The sequence below is a fragment of the Pecten maximus genome, chromosome 5 (genome assembly GCF_902652985.1).
Source record: "Pecten maximus chromosome 5, xPecMax1.1, whole genome shotgun sequence".
NCBI lineage: Eukaryota > Metazoa > Mollusca > Bivalvia > Pectinida > Pectinidae > Pecten > Pecten maximus.
This window is the reverse complement of record NC_047019.1, coordinates 17,473,309-17,500,555: the sequence shown is the minus strand read 5'-3', so window position 1 is coordinate 17,500,555 and position 27,247 is coordinate 17,473,309. Positions and strand designations below refer to the sequence as shown.

At 36.0% G+C, this 27,247-nt stretch overlaps 1 protein-coding gene across 3 annotated transcripts in view; it reads right to left on the bottom strand.

The window, feature by feature from the left end:
- LOC117327358 (CNK3/IPCEF1 fusion protein-like) overlaps positions 1-27,247 on the bottom strand; it is a 73,152-nt gene that overhangs the window by 32,034 nt on the left and 13,871 nt on the right. For all 3 annotated transcript variants that reach the window (XM_033884298.1, XM_033884296.1, XM_033884297.1), the window contains exons 9-11: positions 16,537-16,799; positions 9,457-9,712; positions 7,389-8,313 (exon numbers count right to left, since the gene is read on the bottom strand). In XM_033884298.1, coding sequence (XP_033740189.1) covers positions 7,389-8,313; positions 9,457-9,712; positions 16,537-16,799 — 1,444 coding nt within the window. The remainder of the gene's footprint in view (positions 1-7,388; positions 8,314-9,456; positions 9,713-16,536; positions 16,800-27,247) is intronic.

The following is a 27,247-nucleotide window of genomic DNA, read 5'->3' as shown; positions in this document are numbered from 1 at the left end:
GTTCACAGATAATAATTCGTGAACCACTTTGAGATTAGCACTATAAGGCACTCTGGCTGTATGCTCCCAAGGGAGTTCACAGATAATAATCCGTGAACCACTTTGAGATTAGCTCTGAAATGACAGCTCTGGCTGTATGCTCCCAAGGGAGTTCACAGATAATAATCCGTGAACCACTTTGAGATTAGCACTGAAAAGGCACTCTGGCTGTATGCTCCCACTAGGGAGTTCACAGATAATAATCTGTGAACCACTTTGAGATTAGCACTGAAATGGCAGCTCTGGCTGTATGCTCCCAAGGGAGTTCACAGATAATAATTCGTGAAGCACTTTGAGATTAGCACTGAAATGGCAGCTCTGGCTGTATGCTCCCAAGGGAGTTCACAGATAATAATTTGTGAACCACTTTGAGATTAGCACTGAAAAGGCACTCTGGCTGTATGCTCCCAAGGGAGTTCACAGATAATAATCCGTGAACCACTTTGAGATTAGCACTGAAATGGCAGCTCTGGCTGTATGCTCCCAAGGGAGTTCACAGATAATATTCCGTGAACCACTTTGAGATTAGCACTGAAAAGGCACTCTGGCTGTATGCTCCCAAGGGAGTTCACAGATAATAATCCGTGAACCACTTTGAGATTAGCACTGAAATGGCAGCTCTGGCTGTATGCTCCCAAGGGAGTTCACAGATAATAATTCGTGAACCTCTTTGAGATTAGCACTGAAAAGGCACTCTGGCTGTATATGCTCACAAGGGAGTTCACAGATAATAATCCGTGAACCACTTTGAGATTAGCACTGAAATGGCAGCTCTGGCTGTATGCTCCCAAGGGAGTTCACAGATAATAATTCGTGAACCTCTTTGAGATTAGCACTGAAAAGGCACTCTGGCTGTATATGCTCCCAAGGGAGTTCACAGATAATAATCCGTGAACCACTTTGAGATTAGCACTGAAATGGCAGCTCTGGCTGTATGCTCCCAAGGGAGTTCACAGATAATAATCCGTGAACCACTTTGAGATTAGCACTGAAAAGGCACTCTGGCTGTATATGCTCCCAAGGGAGTTCACAGATAATAATCCTTGAACCACTTTGAGATTAGCACTGAAATGGCAGCTCTGGCTGTATGCTCCCAAGGGAGTTCACAGATAATAATCCGTGAACCACTTTGAGATTAGCACTGAAAAGGCACTCTGGCTGTATGCTCCCAAGGGAGTTCACAGATAATAATCCGTGAACCACTTTGAGATTAGCACTGAAATGGCAGCTCTGGCTGTATGCTCCCAAGGGAGTTCACAGATAATAATTCGTGAACCTCTTTGAGATTAGCACTGAAAAGGCACTCTGGCTGTATATGCTCACAAGGGAGTTCACAGATAATAATCCGTGAACCACTTTGAGATTAGCACTGAAATGGCAGCTCTGGCTGTATGCTCCCAAGGGAGTTCACAGATAATAATTCGTGAACCTCTTTGAGATTAGCACTGAAAAGGCACTCTGGCTGTATATGCTCCCAAGGGAGTTCACAGATAATAATCCGTGAACCACTTTGAGATTAGCACTGAAATGGCAGCTCTGGCTGTATATGCTCCCAAGGGAGTTCACAGATAATAATCCGTGAACCACTTTGAGATTAGCACTGAAAAGGCACTCTGGCTGTATGCTCCCAAGGGAGTTCACAGATAATAATCCGTGAACCACTTTGAGATTAGCACTGAAAAGGCACTCTGGCTGTATGCTCCCAAGGGAGTTCACAGATAATAATCCGTGAACCACTTTGAGATTAGCACTGAAAAGGCACTGTAGTCTGGCTGTATGCTCCCAAGGGAGTTCACAGATAATAATCCGTGAACCACTTTGAGATTAGCACTGAAAAGGCACTCTGGCTGTATGCTCCCAAACGAGTTCACAGATAATAATTCGTGAACCACTTTGAGATTAGCACTGAAAAGGCACTCTGGCTGTATGCTCCCAAGGGAGTTCACAGATAATAATCCGTGAACCACTTTGAGATTAGCACTGAAAAGGCACTGTAGTCTGGCTGTATGCTCCCAAGGGAGTTCACAGATAATAATCCGTGAACCACTTTGAGATTAGCACTGAAAAGGCACTCTGGCTGTATGCTCCCAAGGGAGTTCACAGATAATAATCCGTGAACCACTTTGAGATTAGCACTGAAAAGGCACTCTGGCTGTATGCTCCCAAACGAGTTCACAGATAATAATCCGTGAACCACTTTGAGATTAGCACTGAAAAGGCACTCTGGCTGTATGCTCCCAAGGGAGTTCACAGATAATAATTCGTGAACCACTTTGAGATTAGCACTGAAAAGGCACTCTGGCTGTATGCTCCCAAGGGAGTTCACAGATACTTTGAGAGGGCTATGCTGCTATGATATAGCACTAGAAATAAACCTCTCTGAATTATTTATCATCAATTATTACTTGACTTTTAAATATGAACTTAATGTATCAAGAGTACAAAATATCTAAAATATGCAACAGTATATGATAAAAAGAAATTGGCATTACCTGAGCAGCGATCATCATGATCAACCAAGTGTTTTCCTTTACCTAGTCCAGTACAATCTATTAACTAATTAACAGGTACCACAGAATATGTAATATCCCATTCAGCATTCAGTAAAACTCCTAAAACAAAAACTGGGACCAGGAAGTCATAGCTCCTGATCACCTACAGGTACAAGTTTACATACAGGTACGTAGGCAGTATATCTTATAGATAGGGAGATCACACGGTGTGGACACACTACACAGAAAAACCCATGTAGAGGGCTATATTATAACCTTTATCATTTGTAGAAGTATGTCATGTAGAGTGACGCTTATAAGTGCATCTATAGGTTTTTGATGTTCATTCAAGGTGACATTTTACTCCAGTCCTATTATTTATGATACAGAACGAGTACGGTTCATGACCTTGACTAAAACAAATCTACTTCAGCCTTTACAACATTTGGGAGCTGTGTTTTCTACCTCCTAACTACATTTTTCCTTCCTAATGCCTATTGATCACTTGATAACACTATGGATTTGACCTAAGTGTGGAGTATCGACCTGAGTATGAAAGTTTATTACTTCTGTCCTCGCGGACCAAGACATACTAAATCTAGAAAATCTGTACTTACCAATATCTATGTAACATTCAGCTTTAAATGAGTTGGCAGCGAGAACTAATGGTTAGCTTAGCCTGTTGTTATGTAACCATTTCAAGGTAGTGACATTTCAGCGTGATAACACTATAACATATCCCTTGAGTGACTGTCATCTATGGTTTCCTTATAACATTAGCTAATGATTCAAGGACATATAACCTCAATCTGATAGTATTTCCATGGTCTCCTTATGAAAATGTTCTTCAGGTAGTTGGTAAGGATGAATGAAAATATACCACAACCACTATATCAATCCAATTATATATCGAAGTCTGTTACAACCAGTATAGAACCAATCCAATACTGGATGTTATATACCAGTGCCAAAGTCTGTTACAACCAGTGTAGGATCCAATCCAATTATATACCGAAGTCTGTTACAACCAGTATAGAACCAATCCAATTACATACCGAAGTCTGTTACAACCAGTATAGAACCAATCCAATTTTATCCCAAAGTCTGTTACAACCCGTGTAGGATCCAATCCAATTATATACCAAAGTCTGTTACAACCAGTATAGAACCAATCCAATTATATACCAAAGTCTGTTACAACCAGTATAGAACCAATCCAATTATATACAGAAATCTGTTACAACCAGTATAGAACCAATCCAATTATATACCAAAGTCTGTTACAACCAGTATAGAACCAATCCAATTATATACCAAAGTCTGTTACAACCCGTGTAGGATCCAATCCAATTATATACCAAAGTCTGTTACAACCAGTATAGAACCAATCCAATTATATACCAAAGTCTGTTACAACCCGTGTAGGATCCAATCCAATTATATACCAAAGTCTGTTACAACCAGTATAGAACCAATCCAATTATATACCAAAGTCTGTTACAACCAGTATAGAACCAATCCAATTATATACAGAAATCTGTTACAACCAGTATAGAACCAATCCAATTATATACAGAAATCTGTTACAACCAGTATAGAACCAATCCAATTATATACAGAAATCTGTTACAACCAGTATAGAACCAATCCAATTTTATACCAAAGTCTGTTACAACCCGTGTAGGATCCAATCCAATTATATACCAAAGTCTGTTACAACCAGTATAGAACCAATCCAATTACATACCGAAATCTGTTACAACCAGTATAGAACCAATCCAATTTTATACCAAAGTCTGTTACAACCCGTGTAGGATCCAATCCAATTATATACCAAAGTCTGTTACAACCAGTATAGAACCAATCCAATTACATACCGAAATCTGTTACAACCAGTATAGAACCAACCCAATTTTATACCAAAGTCTGTTACAACCCGTGTAGGATCCAATCCAATTATATACCGAAGTCTGTTACAACCAGTATAGAACCAATCCAATTACATACCGAAATCTGTTACAACCAGTATAGAACCAATCCAATTTTATACCAAAGTCTGTTACAACCCGTGTAGGATCCAATCCAATTATATACCAAAGTCTGTTACAACCAGTATAGAACCAATCCAATTACATACCGAAATCTGTTACAACCAGTATAGAACCAATCCAATTTTATACCAAAGTCTGTTACAACCCGTGTAGGATCCAATCCAATTATATACCAAAGTCTGTTACAACCAGTATAGAACCAATCCAATTACATACCGAAATCTGTTACAACCAGTATAGAACCAATCCAATTTTATACCAAAGTCTGTTACAACCCGTGTAGGATCCAATCCAATTATATACCAAAGTCTGTTACAACCAGTATAGAACCAATCCAATTACATACCGAAATCTGTTACAACCAGTATAGAACCAATCCAATTATATACCAAAGTCTGTTACAACCAGTATAGAACCAATCCAATTATATACCAAAGTCTGTTACAACCAGTATAGAACCAATCCAATTATATACCAAAGTCTGTTACAACCCGTGTAGGATCCAATCCAATTATATACTGAAGTCTGTTACAACCAGTATAGAACCAATCCAATTACATACCGAAATCTGTTACAACCAGTATAGAACCAATCCAATTATATACCAAAGTCTGTTACAACCAGTATAGAACCAATCCAATTATATACCAAAGTCTGTTACAACCAGTATAGAACCAATCCAATTATATACTGAAGTCTGTTACAACCAGTATAGAACCAATCCAATTTTATACTGAAGTCTGTTACAACCAGTGTACTGGAACCAATCCAATTTTATACTGAAGTCTGTTACAACCAGTATAGAACCAATCCAATTTTATACTGAAGTCTGTTACAACCAGTGTACTGGAACCAATCCAATTATATACTGAGGTCTGTTACAACCAGTATAGAACCAATCCAATTATATACTGAAGTTTGTTACAGCAAGTGTAGGAACCAATCTAATATTGGTTGTGATATATACCAAAGTCTGTTACAACCAGTATAGACTCGACCCAATGCTTATTGTCACACTAAGCATATTTTCACTTTGGCTCCTTAATTATTGTATATTAATTACATTTATCAATAGAGAGTATCAGTTTAACACAATGGGAAGAATAGTATATAAGACATTTGTTTGATGCATGTTTCCTAATTATATAAGCAATACAAACCTTAACCATAGCAGAATAAAAACATCTGCTTTTCCTAGGTTTCCTGTAATGTACATCTATAGCCACAATGCTATTGTAGTATTATCTAGATTAGGAGTCATGTCACAGATTCGAGTGTTACAGGGCTTTAGTAAGAAGAAATGTAATTGTACTACACACTTCTAATACCATTGTACATATACATTTGTATACCCAAGAGTTAGCACTTGACAGACAAATAAGTTAAGTGTGTATAAAAGTTGACTTGAGAATGCTTCAACTTGACCTATCATAGTCACAAAAACACCCCTACTGTTAAATCACGGATATAAAATATGATCGCGACACTAAAACAAATACAGAATTTTGAACTCACCATCAAAATTTTCTTTAGACAATCCATCATTATGTTAAATCAAACATGCATTCAGTGATGTTTAAAATCAGAGAAATCCCTGTATATATATACTTGATACAACAATGGTTAACTAAAATCGTGCATGTTGTATCAATGTGCGATGACTCTTATGACCTTTCTATGTAATTTCTAGTGAATCATCCGATTTATCTGTACGATTAAATCACAACCAGCCCTTATATATTAGTACACAACTATAACAGATCTCTATCATAAGTATGCATTTCCTGGACAGCTCACAAATTTGTCTTTAACATTTAGTCATGTAATAATGTCACCATATATATGATATAATTTGAGTACACAATGCCACAAATGATAGATATTAAATACATATTTACACAAGTCTAGTTATGGATGATATAGTGAAGGTCAAGGTCATAAGGCTATGTAAGGTCAAGGACAGCAGTACACATGCATCTGTAGACCTTATCTCTGACATTTATTTGTTATCAGGTTTGTATATGTTTTAGGTTGTTTCCTAAAAACTAAATTTTACAGTAGAGATTACGGTACTATTTCGGCTTCCCACTAAAGAAAATCAAAGGTCTGAGAGTTCTGACTCACTGTCTCCGGACAGATATTAGTGTATACTCAAACTGTAGTGCTTTTTCTGAATTTTTACAGGTTTAATATTGCATCAATGAATTAACACACCCTGGTGTAATCCCCATAGAAAAATAACAGGATAAACTCTAACTAGCTCCAGATACTATCTAATTTTAACTCAAATATGTTATGACCTCTAAGAACTATTTGAACATTTTGAAAATGGTCCAGTGTGGCCTTTAACCTCTTAACCTTGACAGATGACAACAAAATTTACTCATGGGTAAAAGCTTTGTGTTCCCAATATCCAACGTATCTTAACTTAATTTATTGAGGGGTTCATAAAATATCTTAGAGATTTATTTTTTACTTCAAGAAGTTAATTTCATCAAGGTTTTGATACTTTAACCTTAAGAGCAAATGATTTTAAATAATTCTATATGCAGTTTTGGAAGCTATACTGAAAATTAAAATTACAGTTTATTTCAGGATCTTACCATTAGTTATTATCTGCAAATTAGCCCTTGCCAACAAATAAGCTCCTTTTTCATTTTTTAGAATCATCAATTTTAAAATAGTAAGTGAAAAGGAGTTTTCAAATAAGCCCTCCTCAAACTTAATCCTTAACTTTTACACTGGGGAGGGGGCCTATCTGAGGAAAATGCACAGGTAATGTAACTAGAAATAACCGTATCCCTACCTTATCAGCTTGTGTAAAGGAGCCGATCTTGCGATAGCCCATGAGTTGTGGCTGGTTCTTCTGTTTCTGTGGAAACGCCACCTCACCCGAATCTGAGGTCTGACGTGGCTTCTCTAAGTCAACTGCTCTTGCCTCAATCAAACCATCTTTCGCTGATGTCCGAGGGATTGACGGCTTTATAGAGTGTCTCTCCGCAGGTATTGGTTTATTTGTGATGGGATCAAACTTGTTTAATGAACTCTGTGACCTCAGATTGAGATTATTGTTGGCATTAGCTAGATTTTGATTGTCAGTGGCCGTAGCCGAAGTGTTGCCGTTAGGATCGAGGATTTCAGAATTGTTTGTAGCGCTGGTGTTAGTAGCCTCCTGTGTGGCATTGTTATAGTTGGCGTCCATCTTTTGGTCAGTGAAGGTCTCGGTACTTGCAGTCTCTGCTGCCACCCCAGGCATCGTCTCCTCAGCGAACACTTCACCAACGTCTTCCTCCGATGGTAAGTCACCTAAACCAACTACTTCCTGGTCTGGTGTATGTTTGATTGACAGTTCAGCACTGATTCCAGACTCTGAAGATTCTTTACTTTGTAGAGATCGTGACTGAGGCTGTGGAGGATGACATTCAGGCTGTGGAAGATTAGACTGTGACTGCAAAGAGCGAGATTGCGACTGTGTTGAACGAGATTTGGGCTGTGGAGGATGAGATTGAGGCTGCTGGCTTGATGACTGGGACAGAGGTTGGGGTGAGAGGGAGGGAGGTTGGGGTGACAGGGAGGGTTGCGGAGAGTGAGATACTCTGAGATTTTCTTCAGATTTGACAGTATCCTCTGTGAGGGTGTCACTTGAGGAGGTGGCAGAAATGTGTGGTTGTGTATCCGAGGTGTCTATTTCCTCATCAGTTCCCTGGGAACCGGTAGCAAAATTCTGGAATCTGTACAAAAGAAATTATCTTTCATAATATGGAACCAAATTATGTTTAGAAAGAGTCAATTACCATTTACCCTCATTCAAATCTCATATTTTAACTCATCCATAAATAAAGAAACATCTGATAATTGTTTTATTCTATAAAAAATCATTTGTTTTCTTAGTTCTCTCATACATAACTAACTTAACAAAAAAATATTGACAAAAGGATAGTACTTATATTATGTAAAAAGTAATGGAAAATTGACAAAAACGACAGTACACATACATTTTGTACCAAGGTTTTCAGTGTATGAGCTCTATGTACATGTGAGCTAATGAGCTATATAAAAGTCTTCTCAACATTCAAGATAATTTACCACAGGACGACTTTTACAGTTTTCATATGACCTGCAAAACACTTTAGAGGTTAAAGGTGATAAGAGTTAATTGTTGGGTATTTTGAGGATCATAATTACAATCGGACTACAGTGATAAAACCATTACTCTATAATCATGAGTGACGGTGTATTTTAGTCAACAATATAATTTGCTTGTATTTCATCATATATCAAATATAGATCATGTTATCACATACAAAATGCTGAGAATTGTTTTTTTAAATAGTGAAAACATTAATTTAGAACAAACTGAAATGTTGCTAATTCTTTTTCTTAATTTTCCATTATATTGTACACTGATACAGCCTGGTACATTTATTTTGAGATGATATTTAGTGATTTTAGTGTAGGCATAACTGCTTGATGGACTTAATCTGATTCTAGGCAATCTAGCTAATTCATTTTACAGATATTTAACATCAACCTTAATTAAGGATTAATAAAGCTTAATGTGATGTTTGAAAATTACTCTTTAGAGTCTTTGATGTAAATGTTTATCATCTCTTTGAAAAGAATTCTGAAGTTCTGTGGTGGTTAAAAAGACATCAATGTACATAGAGAGTTCAATGATTTGGTTTAATTTGTTGTTCCGTTTGCTTGGTCCATTGTTGGGGTCTATTTTTTTATTTCCAGTAATGATGAAACAAACAAGTAATATATGATAAAAAGAGCCTTCATTAAATTTCCGTGATCAGTCAAGTAACATCTTCAACCCTCAGACACTTCAGTTTGTCCGTAGCTTAAAAGTAGAAAATAATCTCTGTTACCTGGAAGGAACTTCAAGGAGTCCGAGTGAAGCTGATTGATCATCCGGGTCCGGAGGATCGGTTATAAGTTCGATATTCTGATCAGCCCTCGTGACTCTGAGTCGGGGTGTTGGTTCCTGGACTGTGGGTGTGGGTTTCTTCACCACAAACTCCAGGGACTGGGGAACGGACTTGGCAGTGCGGAACTCCTGTCGTTTCTGATGGGCATTTATTATCTTATTGGCATCCCCTAGTCGCAGTAAATTACTGTCCTCACCTAAAATGAATACACAAAAATGTCTAACTTTCAAATTTTAGTATCATAATAAAATTCAATATAAGATTTTCAGTCAGCTGAAATCTTTATAAAGTCACTTTTCCTGGAAAACAAAATAACATCACTTTACATCAGTGACAGGACAACAGATCAGTAATACATCATACAGATTTCTGTTGGGTTTTATACCAGGACAACAGATCAGTAATACATCATACAGATTTCTGTTGGGTTTTATACCAGGACAACAGATCAGTAATACATCATACAGATTTCTGTTGGGTTTTATACCAGGACAACAGATCAGTAATACATCATACAGATTTCTGTTGGAGTTTTATACCAGGACAACAGATCAGTAATACATCATACAGATTTCTGTTGGGTTTTATACCAGGACAACAGATCAGTAATACATCATACAGATTTCTGTTGGGTTTTATACCAGGACAACAGATCAGTAATACATCATACAGATTTCTGTTGGGTTTTATACCAGGACAACAGATCAGTAATACATCATACAGATTTCTGTTGGGTTTTATACCAACTGGTAGTGTAAAACTGTTAGCTTTTAGTGACTATGACTGTAGGTATCTCATTAAATGGGAATTTCTTACATATAATTAAATGGGTTCAAGATCTATCGGTATACAGTTAAGCCTTTATTTTAACAAAATGTTCTATAAATGGATGTTTACTGGTTTTATAACACTTTACCTCAGGTGATGTTTGTAAACAATGCTACAAGGAGAGAGTCGAATGAAGTCATGTGGGTGAGAGTGATGAGTCTGTGCAGCTTTTGCTTACGAGCGGTAACTTACCGACACATTCCTGTAAAACCTACTGAATTGTGAGTTACTGTTTTACACTGATTTAGGTATGTTTTATGTTTCAGACACTTCTAATTTTCAAAAATAAGGGAAAATCTTAGTTTAATGATATATTTGCAAAAAAATATTAAGACTGATAATACTTACAACATTAATATTTACAGACATAGTCCCTTTTAGTATCAAATTGTAATTAATGAACTAATGTTATTTACTCTACCTAATGAGCATAGATAAAAACTGTTATGACTATACATAGACACAGTCCTCATCAGCTAACTCATACAGTCACTTCGGTAAAAAAGCATCGACTTTGTATGAGTCATGAAAATCCACCTTATATAACTGTATGGTACAGCAGCAAAAGTGGAAGTCAAACCCCAGGAATTAATCTTCGTGGATAAACATAAACCTGTGTAATGCTTAGAATCTAATATAAGTTTCAAAACAGGTTTGTTCGGAAATGAACATTTGCATTGCCAATGACAACGAAAATATAATCAATATTTGGAAAAAGATTTATCAATTGAATGTCCGATAAAATTACCATACAGCATGCTATCTACACTGTATGTGTTTGTTAGGGAGTGTGTTAGGATGTCTGGTTGTTTATTAAAACACCAAATGATGCTTCCATTTAAAATCTTTAACAAGAGAGACGTGAGAAAGCCAGACAAATTTCGATTAACAGCTGTCTGAAAATAGACTGCCAACGAGCTGCTGCAAATACTCCTCCTTCTTGTCACTTGGATAAAGGAGATTTTGTAACCGTTTTTTGCTTTACATTTCTACACTAAAATTTGAAATATTGATTTTATTGTGTGACAAACAATAAAATTTGTCAAAAGCTGTATCTGAATAAAATGGACATTTTAATTCCAAGATTTTGTTAATATTTATATTTCATTACATGACTGTACGCCCGACAAAAGAATCAATAATTCTAACAACTTTGTTGTACAATAACCAATACATGTAAATGATAAATAATGGTAAGATTTTTTTAGCTGTCAAACACTCAGCAAGCCTCTTGTCTGTCAAGAACCTTCCCATGGGTTGACATTTCCTTTTCTTCAGCCATTGGGGTAATAATAATACAGACAGAATTTGTACAAAATTTAAAGCCTTTTATTGACAGATATGGGAAAAACTATTGGCCTTGACATTTTTAAAACGCAGACATAAAACAATTAATTACTAAATAAATCAAAACAGTGGGAAAGGCCTAAAACTTTATCAAGAAGTTTTTTTTGTTTTTTTTTCAGTAAATTATTTTAACATAAAGTAACATTCTATATCAACTGTAAAGATAAAACACATTCTTTGATCATCCATCAATTTCAGTAGCCTTCGGAGTACAATCATGTGCAATATTATATGAATTGAACCTCTGACATTTAACATTTTAAATAACTGCCAATCAATAACGTTAACATCCTGCTGCTGAGAACGTTGCCCACAGCTATCGAGGCTGACACGACAGAGAAGCTGTTCTACTAATTGTCTTTAATTACTTCACTTTTCCATCATTCTGACAGCATAAAAATACCACTCATCAAACCAAACTACTTCAATGATAGCTTACAAATCAAAGTGAGCTTACAAAGTTTAGTAAAACAGTGAGTCAAAATGAGCTTATGAGTCAGTAAGCTTACGAGTCAAACAGTAAGCTTACAAGTCAAACTGAGCTTACAAAGTTAAGTAAAACAGTGAGTCAAAATGAGCTTATGAGTCAGTGAGCTTACGAGTCAAACAGTAAGCTTACAAGTCAAACTGAGCTTACAAAGTTAAGTAAAACAGTGAGTCAAAATGAGCTTATGAGTCAGTAAGCTTACGAGTCAAACAGTAAGCTTACAAGTCAAACTGAGCTTACAAAGTTAAGTAAAACAGTGAGTCAAAATGAGCTTATGAGTCAGTAAGCTTACGAGTCAAACAGTAAGCTTACAAGTCAAACTGAGCTTACAAAGTTAAGTAAAACAGTGAGTCAAAATGAGCTTATGAGTCAGTAAGCTTACGAGTCAAACAGTAAGCTTACAAGTCAAACTGAGCTTTCAAAGTTAAGTAAAACAGTGAGTCAAAATGAGCTTATGAGTCAGTAAGCTTATGAGTCAAACAGAGATTACTATGCCCACAGAGCAGTCCATACAGGAAGTGACTTATGACATATAAATAAGAGTAAAATGAGTGAAATTTTTCACTGCCAATTTTGTAGATGCCATTTCGTGTTCCTGTCATGTTCTGGGGGTAGGTTGAGAATTTTCAGGAACATATTTCGTTTTGTATTGTTCCTAAATCAACAAGAACATGTCACCCAAAGACACCCTATGTGTCTCGATGTTTCTGCAGCAATACCATGGTAAGAGGCAATGAGCTTACAAGTAAAACAGTGACCTTACAAGTAACTGAGCTTATGAGTCAAGCAGTGAGCTTATGAGTCAAACAGTGAGCTTATGAGTCAAACAGTGAGCATATGAATGAGTCTAACAGTGAGCTTACAAGTAACTGAGCTTATGAGTCAAACTGAGCTTACAAGTAACTGAGCTTATGAGTCAAACTGAGCTTACAAGTAACTGAGCTTATGAGTCAAACAGTGAGCTTACAAGTAACTGAGCTTATGAGTCAAACAGTGAGCTTACAAGTCACTGATCTTACCAGTCAAAAAGTGAGCTCACTTAGCTTATGAGTCAGTTAATGAGCTTACAATTCACTGTACATACGAGTCAAACGAAGAGCTTACGAGTCAAATTGAGCTTACGAGTCAAACAGTGAGTTTATGAGTCAAACTGAGCTTGGTTCTCGTAACTTTCCTTTCTCTCTCCATTCCTTACTTGTTTTCATGAAGGCATTTGTCCTTTTGACATCAGACATGAGGTTTCTAAGGAAAACAACGTCTAATTCTCTTAGCTATTCATTTCACATGTAAAACACTACAAATATTGATTGATTTAAACTAGAACATTAAGTCAACTGTATTTATTGAAGGCATTACATTCTACACACAGGATCATATATATAACAACACCAGATCCGAGACAGATCTTGTTATTGGTGCCTATACCATTGTAAGAAAGTTTTTATTATTTTGGTTATTTTCCATTCTAAGGACATGTAGAAAATATGTTACTATCTGATATTCTATAAAATAGTTCTGAGGACAAGAACAAGCTTACTCTCTGGATCTCAGCACACTAAAACAGAATGAAATGTTTAACAACCCAGTACATACTGAATTCCAGAGTCTCATCACTTATACATCACACTACAGGGAATTGTCTAAAGTCAGATGACTGATTTAACCTTGATCACAAAATAAGCTTTAGTATCACATCACCACCAGATGTGTCTGCCAACATCCAACAGGTAAACATCGGTAAACTTTGATTCCCAATTTTTTCCATATGAAATATTAGACTATAATGTAATAAAAAAGAGTTTAAACAATTTTCTTGTCTTTGGAAAATTTGCCACTTTCACAAAGAGATCCTCAATCTATGACTGAGGTTGGTAATATATAAATCCATTTTGGCAATCTTCAACACATTATATAAACTGTGGTCACATCTAACAGTCACCCGTGTGGTTGACGTACGTAATTCATTGAAGTCAACTAGGTTCATTAGTAGGGTGCAGCAGTACTCTAGTACTTCCCTAGTTGATTATAATTAACCTACATGTCAATTAGGGTCAAGTACAGTAAACATTCTGGTCAGTAAGGGTCAATTACAGTAAACTACATAAACATTGTGGTCAAGTAGGATCAATTACAGTTAACAACAGTAAACACTGTGGTCAAGTGGGGTCAATTACAGTTAACAACAGTAAACACTGTGGTCAAGTGGGGTCAATTAATATATTACAGTTAACTACAGTAAACACTGTGGTCAAGTGGGGTCAATTACAGTTAACAGCAGTAAACACTGTGGTCAAGTGGGGTCAATTACAGTTAACTACAGTAAACACTGTGGTCAAGTAGGGTCAATTACAGTTAACTACAGTAAACACTGTGGTCAAGTAGGGTCAATTACAGTTAACTACAGTAAACACTGTGGTCGAATAGGTTCAATAACAGTTAACAACAGTAATGCTGCATGTGGTCAAGCAAGGTCAATAACGGTCAACTGCATTAAATGCTGTCGTTAAGTGGGGTCAATTTCGATCAACAACAGTAAACACTGTGGTCAAGTAGGGTCAATTACAGTTAACTACAATAAACATGGTAGTCAAGTAGGGTCAATTACAGTGAACTACAGTAAACATGGTGGTCAAGTAGGGTCAATTACAGTTAACAACAGTAAACACTGGTCAAGTAGGGTCAATTACAGTTAACTACAGTAAACACTGTGGTCAAGTAGGTTCAATTACAGTTAACTACAGTAAACACTGTGGTCAAGTAGGGTCAATTACAGTTAACTACAGTACACACTGTGGTCAAGTAGGGTCAATTACAGTTAAAAACAGTAAACACTGTGGTCAAGTAGGGTCAATTACAGTTAAAAACAGTAAACACTGTGGTCAAGTGGGGTCATTTATAACTATGGTTAACTATACCTCTTACAACATTTAACAAACCTGATCAACTACAGCTATCACCACTATGGTCAACAACCAGTATGTGCTTGGCAAGGGCTTTAAACAGGTTGGGAAAATTTAGATGTTGAACTTTTTTTTCTCTGCGGGAGAAATTATTTGGCATTCACTAGCTATATAATTGGCCTAGAGTAGTCGACGATATCACATTAAGACCCTACTAGGTATTATAGTAAAAATATTAATAAAAAAAATCTTGTACAAATATAAAATGTAAATTTCTGACAAATACAAAATCACATGTACTACATGTCATTTTTTTTCACTACATGTACATATATAGTTAACATTAGTTACAGTTAGTACATTATGTATAGGTTAACCTAGGGATCGGTACCATTTATTTTGTATATTAATCGTGATAACTGTTGTAAGCTTTATTTACAAACATCCCTTTTTTCAGCAGAATACAGTTAAGCCACACACAACTTACTATATACACAATAATTGTTGGTAGTTATAGGGAAAGTCCCTTCCACATTGACAGTGGTTGATTGTAAAGTCATGAAAAAGTCCTAGAAATGTCAGTCAAACATCTGAGGGAACTCCCAGGTCTTTAATTGTCTTCTTAAGGGAATAAGGATGTTTTAAAATATCGCAGATCTTTAAAAATTAACAAAATATGTTGTTAATTATACATCAATTTGAATGCCATGTCGTTGCCCCAGGCTCAGGAATAACCTGGATCATATTATTTCATCCGAGACCACATCCTGGTATACATACCGTAGTTTCCAACTCTATATATCTATCACTTCACCTTATTTAACTGGACCACACCATATATGATATGGTAATGAATTGTGTTTTAAAGACAGAGGATTAAATCTTTAATTTTCAAAATAAACATTTCACTTAATGATTTTAATTTACCTGTAAAACATCTATCTCATATTTCTTGACAGTTGAAATCTTCTTCACAGACTGTTTGTATAAACTAAACAACTATGTTTAATGAAATGATTTAACTTCAGCAGGAATTACCTGAACTACCATTACATTTTGAAACTGATTTGATAGTAGGTACTAATTAAATCAGCTCTAGTTTTGATGCCATTTTACATAATCTTGTGTTACATATATTTCATCTTGAAATTTTCAAAAACCTTAGTTCACAATTGCTAATGCTATGTTTAGCAAATTATATGACAGCTAAAAGAAAATAAACACAAAATGCAAGCCAACCTTTAAAACATATTTTTACCAAAATATGACTTTGCTATGATTATTAATTTTTACCATAATATATAGGACTGCTATTAATACTAAATAATCAGGACAGATTTTCCTGTTATTACACACAACAAAGTACCTTATTTTTCCTGTTATTACACACAACAAAGTACCTTATTTTTCCTGTTATTACACACAACAAAGTACCTTATTTTTCAGAAACAAACTTACCTGGTATTCCATGATCCCGATATTCGATTTGTGGAGCATCTGTTGCCGAGACTGTGAAAGATTTTGGTCGTGTAGGTGTTTCAATGTCTTCAGGTCCCAGAAGAGTTCGACTGAGTGTCGGTGATCCACCACTTACGGTGGCACGGCGCTGTTTAGGATCGACTACACTCGGCTTCACGTACTGTGGGGACTCGGAACCACTTCGGAACACATCGTTGTCAGTGTCATTACCATCATCTTTTTCATCGGATGTTCTTTCCTCTCTGTTGAAACAAAGATATCCATTAGCTAATTGTGGTTATGTGTTGTATTAATCTCACACCTGTATATTTTTTAGCCTCAATTCAGCTGTATGACTATAGAGTAGTCGCTTGTATGACATGACCAAACTAGTACTCTCGTGAGTCAAACTGGATGTCATCTGATGGTATCAAGCCGTAGCACAATGTTCTCTACGCAACTATGTGGCCTCCACATTGATTTTTACTTAGGACTACACAGGGTTCTTAAGCACAGAGCCAAATAAAGCAGCGGATTGTAATAGATTACGACAATTAACAGAGCTTATAAATCTCTGGTTACACACCAGACGTAATCCCTGCCTACTATTTACCATTAAATCAGGGTGAAATCTATTATACTCAGACATGTAAACTAACATCCTGCAACAAAAATTCAGTGTGAAATCTATCATACTCTGTTGTAAACTAACATCCCGCAACAAAACTTCAGTGGGAAATCTATTATCCTCTCATGAAAACTAACATCCTGCAACAAAAATTCAGGGTGAAAGCTATCATACTCTGTTGTAAACTAACATCCCGCAACAAAACTTCAGTGGGAAATCTATCACACTCCCATGAAAACAAACATCACACAACAAAAATTCAGGGTGAAATCTATCATACTCCCACGTAAATTAACATTCCGCAAAAAATATTCAGGGTGAATTCTATCATACTCCTATGTAAACGAGCATCCCGCAACAAAAATTCAGTGTAAAATATATATCATATTCCCATGTACACTAACATCCCGCAACAAAAATTCAGGGTGAAATCTAACATATTCCCATGTAAACTAAAATCCTGCAACAAAAATTCAGTGTGAAATATATCATATTCTCATATTAACTTTATTTATTTTACAACAATTGTGAAACAAGTTATATCAACTTATATTAATCACGCTTGTTGGCCCAGATGGAAGCGTGCAAGGGGTTTTACTGTGGGAGGAAACCGGAGTACTCTGGGAAAACCCACATGTGGTCGGGCAGGTGCCCCCGTACCTTTTCACGTCCGATCGGGGAATCAAACTCCTGCCGCCTAGGTGAATGGCAAGTGTGTTACCACTGTGCCACCCAATAACCCTATAAATTAGCATCTCGCAACAAAACATACACTATCTCCAAGTTAAATCATCTTGGGAAGGTTTAGAAAAAATACTTATTGTCATGCAGTGTTTCACCAATTTAATTAACAAGTCATACAAATACACAACAACTCACGGAGCTAGTCCATCGATTTGTATCACAGGACCCATTAACACTTATAACTACACATTAATTGTCATTACACTGGTACAAGTTTTGTAAAAAGCTACAATTGATTGAAAATTTAACTGTAAGAGGTGACGTAAAAAAACGTTGGGAAAAAATTCTCTCCCAGAATATCCCGAACAACAAGTACGGTTTACGATTTAATTTGTGCATTCGGAATATATATGTTCCGGATAATTTGTACAGTATCTTTGCCAGAGCTGATCAATACAGTTGAACCCCTAACCCAATACTTGGAGCAGTATATATCACCCATGAGACAACATTTTTTACACCAAAGTCTTGTTCCTGTAGAAGAATTAGTGCTCCGTGGCCGTGTTACCTAATAAAGCACTGGCAGAGATGTTGAGTTTTACCCAACCAGAGATAGGGATATGTGCCATATTGTACAATTATCTGTATGTTGAGAGACAGTCTGAGCGGGATCCTTTCCCCGAGATCCTCCTCTTGGCAGCCTATACATGTATTGTCCTACTGCATGCTTGCAATGTTCTGATGGATGGGGAAGCGACTTCTATAATATGCCAGTCTGGCCCTACCTTATAGCTACTGCCTTATACAGCCAAAACACAAATGACATAATTATACGCAATCTGATCAAGACAGATTCCATATTTTGAAAACACTATAACTTTTATCAAATTATCACCTGAAAGAAAATTTTCCTTACAGGAAATCTAATAACACTTGCTGTTGTCTTTTAAATCAAATTTTCTAGAAGTTAATTGTTTTAAGAAAAACAAAGCCATCTTGACTTTGCCACAGGTCCAGATAAGACAAGTGTGGGTGAAATTTTGGTGCCCTCATCCTACATAATCAAATCATCATTATCTCTGGCGGGAATACACTGCTATGTATACTGATTGGTAGTTTGGTTTGTCCAACTTTAACACAGAAACCAGACAATCAATCGGCAGACTTTAGGTAAAAGGTTTGATCCATCAAATTGATTATACAGTATCATACCCAAAGAAGCTTTATACACAAACATAGAATCAAAGATTAATTATATGTATTAGCTAACAACTAAATTAATAAAAGGCCCATGGGCCTTTACGTTCATCTGACTCTTAAAGACCCTTCTATTATTGCAGTATCAATGCTCAGTATAGTGGTACCGTTAGCCATAGGTGACCATGTAGCAACACTTGGTCAGGACCATCTCAGGATCATTTCAGGTAAATAAGAGCTGAACCTCATTTGTGGAACTTGAGAAGAAGTTTAAGATAGGAAAAGTTTACAGATGACCTGAAAAAACTCTGCTTCCAAATAGCCAATATGCCATAAAATTTCCAGAAAGCTGATAGCATTGAACGCTAGCAGAAACAAAAGTGTACTATCAAACAGTAGTACACTATGTACAATGGTATTAGCCGCTCCACAGAAATTCGATATTATTGTTCTTCCAAACAAAACGACTATTAACGATCAATAATCATGAATATTCACTGACTGATTAAGATTCCATTTTGGGATGAAAAACAAAATCTATTCCGTAGGCCAACGATCATGGTGATATAGCATCGAATCGACAGGTCTTTTGTGCTTTCATAAGCCAGCAAGAGATAGCCATCTTTTTATCAATACCAGTACTTTACAGACTTCTGTACAGTACTGTATACAAAAAAAAGCTTTCAGGAAAGAGAACGCAATAAATAAATATATAATTTCTGCATGATAAAAAGTGTTTCAAAATCTCTGAGCAGGCTGACAGTATGCACTTTTCATACAAATGGTAATCTTTGGTTTCATTGAAATTCGGTAGTCTCCACCGTCTCTGTGTTAACAATCGACCCAGATACGTGGGCAATATAACTGTCCAGCAATTTGTTAAATATCACCTAAAGGATCAAATTTAACATCGTCACGAAGTCGTCCTCATCTAAAGCAGATGCAATCTGAAATAACCAATTAGTAATTGCTATTCTGAGTCATTTAACTCTCTTGTGGAATATCAAACTCAGACAGCACTTACACTGGATCTATATAGATATGTGTGTATATCATACACATCAGTAGTAAAACACTTACCTACGTATACAACAATACACAACATGGAAATGTTACATACTGCATTAACGGGATCACATGTCGTCAGCATATGTTCGTTTATTAATTGCTGGTGTTGTTTTTTTTTGTCTTGTAAATGAACTTCAGCAGCCAGGGTCAGTTTGAGGCAGTCTCTCCGTAGTAGCTAGTAGCCACTTCAATGAACAACATACTGGAGACCTGTTGAATGCCACCCAAAGCAATCAGATGTCCATGGGACACAACAGGATTATATAGGATATATATACTGTAAATCACTTATATTTCGCGAGTACTTAATTTCGCGGTCTCAGCTAATTTGACTTATTCGCGAATACATAATTTCGCAAATTCTGATCTCAAAATGACTTTAAATTCGCGAATGATGTTAACAGGTCGCCGATATTTCCATGTTGGTAGCCATTTTGTTTATGAGAGTCATGTGATAGTACAAGAAAAGTCATGTGATTCAATCATGTGATATCGGTGTCTGGACATACTGAATTGTATTTACCGTACCTGTATACATGCTAAATGGCTTACAAAGGCGGTGTCAGACATTGAACAAAACCCACGGCTCATTAAGAATGTCTGGAAGATGACGGGACTACAATAGGTTGTGAGTTAATGTACATTGTAATTAATGTACGTGTGTATACAGTGATACCGATGAACAGCTCTCGGGAAGTCTATTGCGTATGATTTATACTCCAGGCGATTATTTGCTCTGAATGTTTGAATTAAATAAATAATTTGTTTGATTTCAACTTTGTCATGGTAAATATCTTGTCGAGAATCAAGCGATGTGAAGTGCTATATATACATGAAACCTTACATAACTTACAACAGTGTGGGTAATAAAGTAGGACATATTCCGGATGACCATCCGGGATCCTCGGGACCGTACCTATTGTACTTAAATTATAACTACATGTAAAACGTCGTCTAGAAGTTAATTAAGTCCGAGCTCAACCACAATATCAGTGTTCAGTGGGGTTTTTGGGTGTGAAATTTTGGTGTTTTGTGATATAAAAACACACTCTGATATAAGTATGTAATCTATCACTCTATCATGACTTTAACGGTGATGTTTAATTTGCTCACCAACTAAAGATTACGGTAGATTCAAAATGGACGCCACTTAGTATTTTTGTCATTCTTATACAAATATTCGCGAGGGATTTGAATTCGCGTTTGACTCTCCTCGCGAATTAACGCGAAAATAAATCCCACGCGAAATATAAGTGATTTACAGTAGTCTGTGATCTCAGTTTGACATGATCAAGCAACACAAACTGTACTGTATTGAGGGATCACTCACTCACCTCTGATCTTTACCTTAATTGTGTCATTCCACAAACATTTTTCTGCTATATTACCCCATGTCATCTTGACTCCTGTAGATTTATAATCTAATATCATAACCAGAACTTCATATGGAGTACTAGTAGCTGATTTGGATGAACAACTTGCCAACAATGATAAAACCCCTATGCTAGTTCAGGGCTTTTTCTGAGGGCTTTTTGGGGCCTTTAATGGGCCCCATTCCCAATTGGAAATATTTCATTTTAATGCCAAATTCCCAAAATTTTCTGTTTACTGCTGAAAAAATCTTTCCCAATTCACCAATTTCTTCCCAAAAAGAGACAAGAAGACCCCATCCCAAACAAGTGAGACAAAGACCTATAATTAGACAGAGCCGCAGTCAATCTTCTCTGGCATAACAAACCTACTAGAACCCCATCAGATAATCATTTATAGGATGAAGTCCATGTAAATGTCTCTGATGTGGTTTGATACATCTGCATGGATTTCTTTTGATGTTCCATCTGATTAATTGTCTACATGAACTGTTCTTCTGGATTACCAGAAACTCAATTATGAAGCATCTTTTTCCACTGCTTGACAGATCAGAAGCCTTCATTGTGTTTCCATGGTTATATTTTTAGTAACACCCTATATGTCAAATTATAAGCTTGTAATTATTTAACCATTCGACCAAATCTGAATAGAATTGATCGAAGGGTTGACTCTTTATAAAAAACTTGTCACACCTGTCCCAATTAGTCAGTGTAGTAGATGTACCATGTAAGTTCAGTAAAATTTCAGTACTTTTTCCAAAAACAACCAAACATCCTCAACTTGATGGTATGGAAGCAATAGGAATATGTTACAAACATGTGTTGACATTAATAATCAATAAAACATGGAATATGTCAAATAACTTTATCTCATAATTCACCTAAATATAACATTTTACATCTGATTTATTACAGAATTTATTCCAATTTGACTATTAATCAATATGTAAGCCCATTGGAGGAGTGATTAAGATTTAATATCTATTTTTCAAAACCTTTGGTTTTTAACTTAAAAATACAGTAAACATTTCAATTCACATAATATATATGGCGTGTTAAGAGTTTTAACTCTACTACATTACAGGTTTGGTTGAAATAACATTGATACTTTTTGAGAAACTGAGCTACACACAAAACACAAAATTCAAAAAATGCAAATGATCCCAGCATCTTTAATTTCCAGAACCACTGAACCATTCTAGATGGTAATACTTAAATGATGGGTGTGATGATCTGTCCATGTGATTGGTTTGATTTATTTTGTTAAACGTCCTATTAACAGCCAGGGTCATTTAAGGACGTGCCAGATTTGGAGGTGGAGGAAAGCCGGAGTACCCGGAGAAAAACCACCGGCCTACGGTCAGTACCTGGCAACTGCCCCACGTAGGTTTCGAACTCGCAACCCAGAGGTGGAGGGCTAGTGTTAAAGTGTCGGTACACCTTAACCACTCGGCCACCGCAGCCCCTCTGTCCATGTGATCTAACTAATACTTTTTGAGCAACAGATCTAAACCCAAAACTTTCTAGTGAAATGTTGATGACAATGCCGCTGGCAGAAAGTAACACCATAGACTTAATGCTCGTCGCAGGCGAGATAAAAGCATGCAGTGATGATACAAATATTGTCTTAAAATTCAAATTTGGAATTGGCTGATAGACAGTGTGATTCCAATATAAAGTCATATGGAGCATCTCAGCAGAAATGCAATGTCTGTCCTTAAAGCTGCTTCAACATGCTGTGTCGATCCACAAACATTTTTCTGCTATATTACCCTGTGTCGATCCACAAACATTTTTCTGCTATATTACCCAATGTTATCTTGACTCCTGTAGATTTATAATCTAATATCATAACCAGAACTTCATATGGAGTACTAGTAGCTGATTTGGATGAACAACCTGCCAACAATGGTAACTATGCTAGCTAGACAGAGCCGCAGTCAACCTTCTCTGGCATAACAAACCTACTAGAACCCCATCAGATAATCATTTATAGGATGAAGTCCATGTAAATGTCTCTGATGTGGTTCGATACATCTGCATGGATTTCTTTTGATGTTCCATCTGATTAATTGCCTACATGAACTGTTCTTCTGGATTACCAGAAACTCAATTACGAAGCATGTCACACACAATCTGAAGCACAGATATATACAGACGTACATGGTGAACTAAATAAAACTTTTATAGTAATTACAATGACGGATCAGCACGAGTCTCTGTAATCATTAAACAGCCAAGATATAAATTTTAATAATGACTGGATCAATACAGAGTTGTAAAGCTTGCTATAATCTCGTAGGATAACCTCCCAAGCTGTTCTTTCATTCTTTCTGTCAAACAGAAGGATGAGTAAGATATCAATTATGCATACCTGTGTCAGTATCTATGAGTGGCCCGATGTTACCTGTTCTATACGACCTGCTCAAGTCGGTCCATAAAACACAGAGTATACCACTGTACAATTCTTACTTCACCGTTCCGTAAAGTTTACATTTCAATTTAACCTTGTCATGTTATTTTCATACTGTTAGATTGAAAATTTCAGTTGCATCCTAAAATAGAATTGATTTTGTGTGGATAGGAATTACTGTATCTGGTAGTACAGTATCTAGCTTGTCCATGATTAAATCTACATCTGATCAAATGTGGAAATTCCAGACATATTATATATACTTTCCCTTTCTATGTTATTCCCTTCCCATGATAATTTACTGCCAAGATTTCAATACATTTTAAAACAGAATCTATTTTCTTGTTGATAGTAATTACTCGACAGCAAATAGCTTTTATAATAATCAAATTCAGATCTGATCAAATGTTGAAATTCCAATGATAAACATCTATATACATGTACTTTTCCTTTTTTCAAGAATAAGCAAACAATTTGTCACCTATCCTAAATTAGGTGGATTCTTCATTAAAATGGCATATAAAATCATCAATATATATGATGTACAATATGTTATATATGATAACTACAACTTATTCTTTATAATTATATAGCACGACATAGATAACATCATATATCTACTGATATAATGTAGGTGACCCAGAAACCTACTTTAGAGACTAATACATTTTTGAAGATGAAGCATGATATCGTTGGATAAACCGTAACACAAGTGAATGACTACGTATACAGCTACTTAGCTAGCTAGCATCCAGTTATAGTTGCTCTCTCAAGCACAAAACTTACACATGAAGTGGGGTCCTCCTTGTGGCTTTACAACAACACTGTATGCTTCTTAATGAAAATGATAATTTACAACTTACCTGCCTAAATTCTTTGTAATGGTATATATACATGTGCGAATTCCAAATATTACACAGAACTTTGTCTGAGTTATGTGAATGTACAACTGTGTGAAAAAGTCATCATTATTAAAATCCTACTTCCATCATTACTCGATCCAAAGTCATCAGTGACCTCAGAAAGTTACCGTGCGTATTTTCCTACACTGTGTTCCACTCGAGTAAATCCTGTTTGTTCCACTTGACCGGATATTACTAAGTGTAATTGACGGTGATGATCGTAACATCAAAATAAAGGTAGAGCAGTATTACTGTGTATCAGGATTTCCCTGTGATGACACACGAATGCATCTCTATCTCACCTGTCAATGTCGGTCCTCAGTAGATAAAGAGCTACTAACCCTGTAAAAAACTGACCACAGATGAATCATTGATCACTCTCCATGTGTGAAGTATACCTGGCACAGGTAAAACTCATTGTTATGCCAGTAACTTTGTTTATTGTTAAGGTAATCAGCAGAGTGTGAATTTTACTTCCTTGTCCTATCAGATCTACAACCACATTGATAGTGTGGTATTACAACATTGATATAATATTCATAATAATTCATAAAACTCCGAGCTTGACATTTTTACTTCAACCAGTACTTTAAATATATTTGAATGAACCAGACAAACCTCAATAAAAGGTGTCATGAGTTTAGAGGTAACAAGCATACTGGGTATATTGCTGAAGCAATACATGTCCCCTAGTGGCCCCCACTAATACATGTTCCCTACTGGCCCCCACTAAAAATAGTAACAGTGACCTTGACCTTGACCCAAAATACCTGAAACTTTAACTTTTCTGAGATATTATGGTCCTTTATCAATATGTAAAGTTAAAGATCAAAATCCCCCAAGGAATGAAGCTCCAAGAATGCTGACAAATTTGGTGTTACATATACATCCATACATATGACCGACAGAGAGGAAAGTTAGTCTCCCCAGTTTCACAGATAGAGGACTTATAAATTTAAACTGTCAAAATTTCAGATGGCTACCTCTCTGCCATTTTGTTATATCTGTCAATTAGTTCCCCCTTCTATCAATCCCTATAATCAAGGCCAGCTCAATATAATTGTAATTTATAAATCTAAAGCAAATTGAATTACATACTGTAACAATTATTTTAAAGCCATTATTATTATAAGTTATCAATATTTTATATAATGAATTATTCTAATCTTTCTGAAATACATTAATACATGCCCTCTCTGGTTAAGACAAATCTTATGTTAGTTTTCATTATAAGCAGTCTTATTTCTGAATTTTACGCAAATACAGTGTAAATTAAGCACTACAGGAGAATGTCTAACTAAAGTGACTTTTTGAATGTCAAGTCAAAATTTAGGTCACTGTATCGGTAATCTGATTTTGATATATAATACAGCCTTGTTGCCTTCCCAAGATGTACCCATATCAAAATTTTGAAGATCCCTGATATGCACTGGAAACCATTTTTGCACTACCAACGTCCTTTACTAACAAAATATAGGTCACAGTGACTTCCTTCTTGTATACAACACTGCTTCCCGAGATGAATACACACACACAAATCTTAAAAACTGTTTTACGAAATATAAAGACATATTGATCAAAAACTGAAACCATGGACAGACATAAGAACGGACAGATGTATGTATAAAAAGACAGACAAAGTCATTACTATACATGTATAATGCTCTCCTTGACTAAACTATGAAATATGGGATATAATATATTACAAATATTTGAAATATGTGTTAACAAAAAAGCTTAGGCATCCAATTGTGAACAGCTCTTTACCAAATATTACCAAATGTGTGACAAAAAACTGGTACATTCAGCTTTCTGGGAGTTGCTTACAAGAACAATTACGGTACACAATATGGGTCATACAGAGTTGTGAAATGGATCCAGGGTTCCAATTTAATATGCACACAGGCTGAGCAGTCGTGAGAAGGTCTTCTATTCCAAGAGGAAAAGAACAATCAATGAAAATTGTATGTCTTAATAATTCATGGCAGCTTTTACAGACATGCATAACATGCACTTTAAACACTGCAGTAATAGGTAGTTTGAGATTTCATGATGTGACAATTTCATTAAGATCAATACACAACAAATGCATGTAATAAATCCTTTTATAGATACAGATAAAGGCCATTAGCCATATACCAGTAAAACTACAGATATTTCTGAGTTTATAACAACCCTGACAGAAATTGTAGATTTTTATGACTGATCATCCTCTGTAGGATTATAAATATACAATTTGTACATGGAATATGATGAGTTCTATGCAGTTTCTCTAAGTGAAATTATCAAGTTTTTAATAGTCGTGACTGTATCCTGTTCAATATGTGCCTGCTGTCTTTCATCCTCTCCTGTTTTTGAAAGGAAATGCTCCATTCGGAGTCTTTTGATTCACATGATATATTTCTTGATACAAGTAAAATCTCCTTAATGTTAGAGATAATTGGAAACA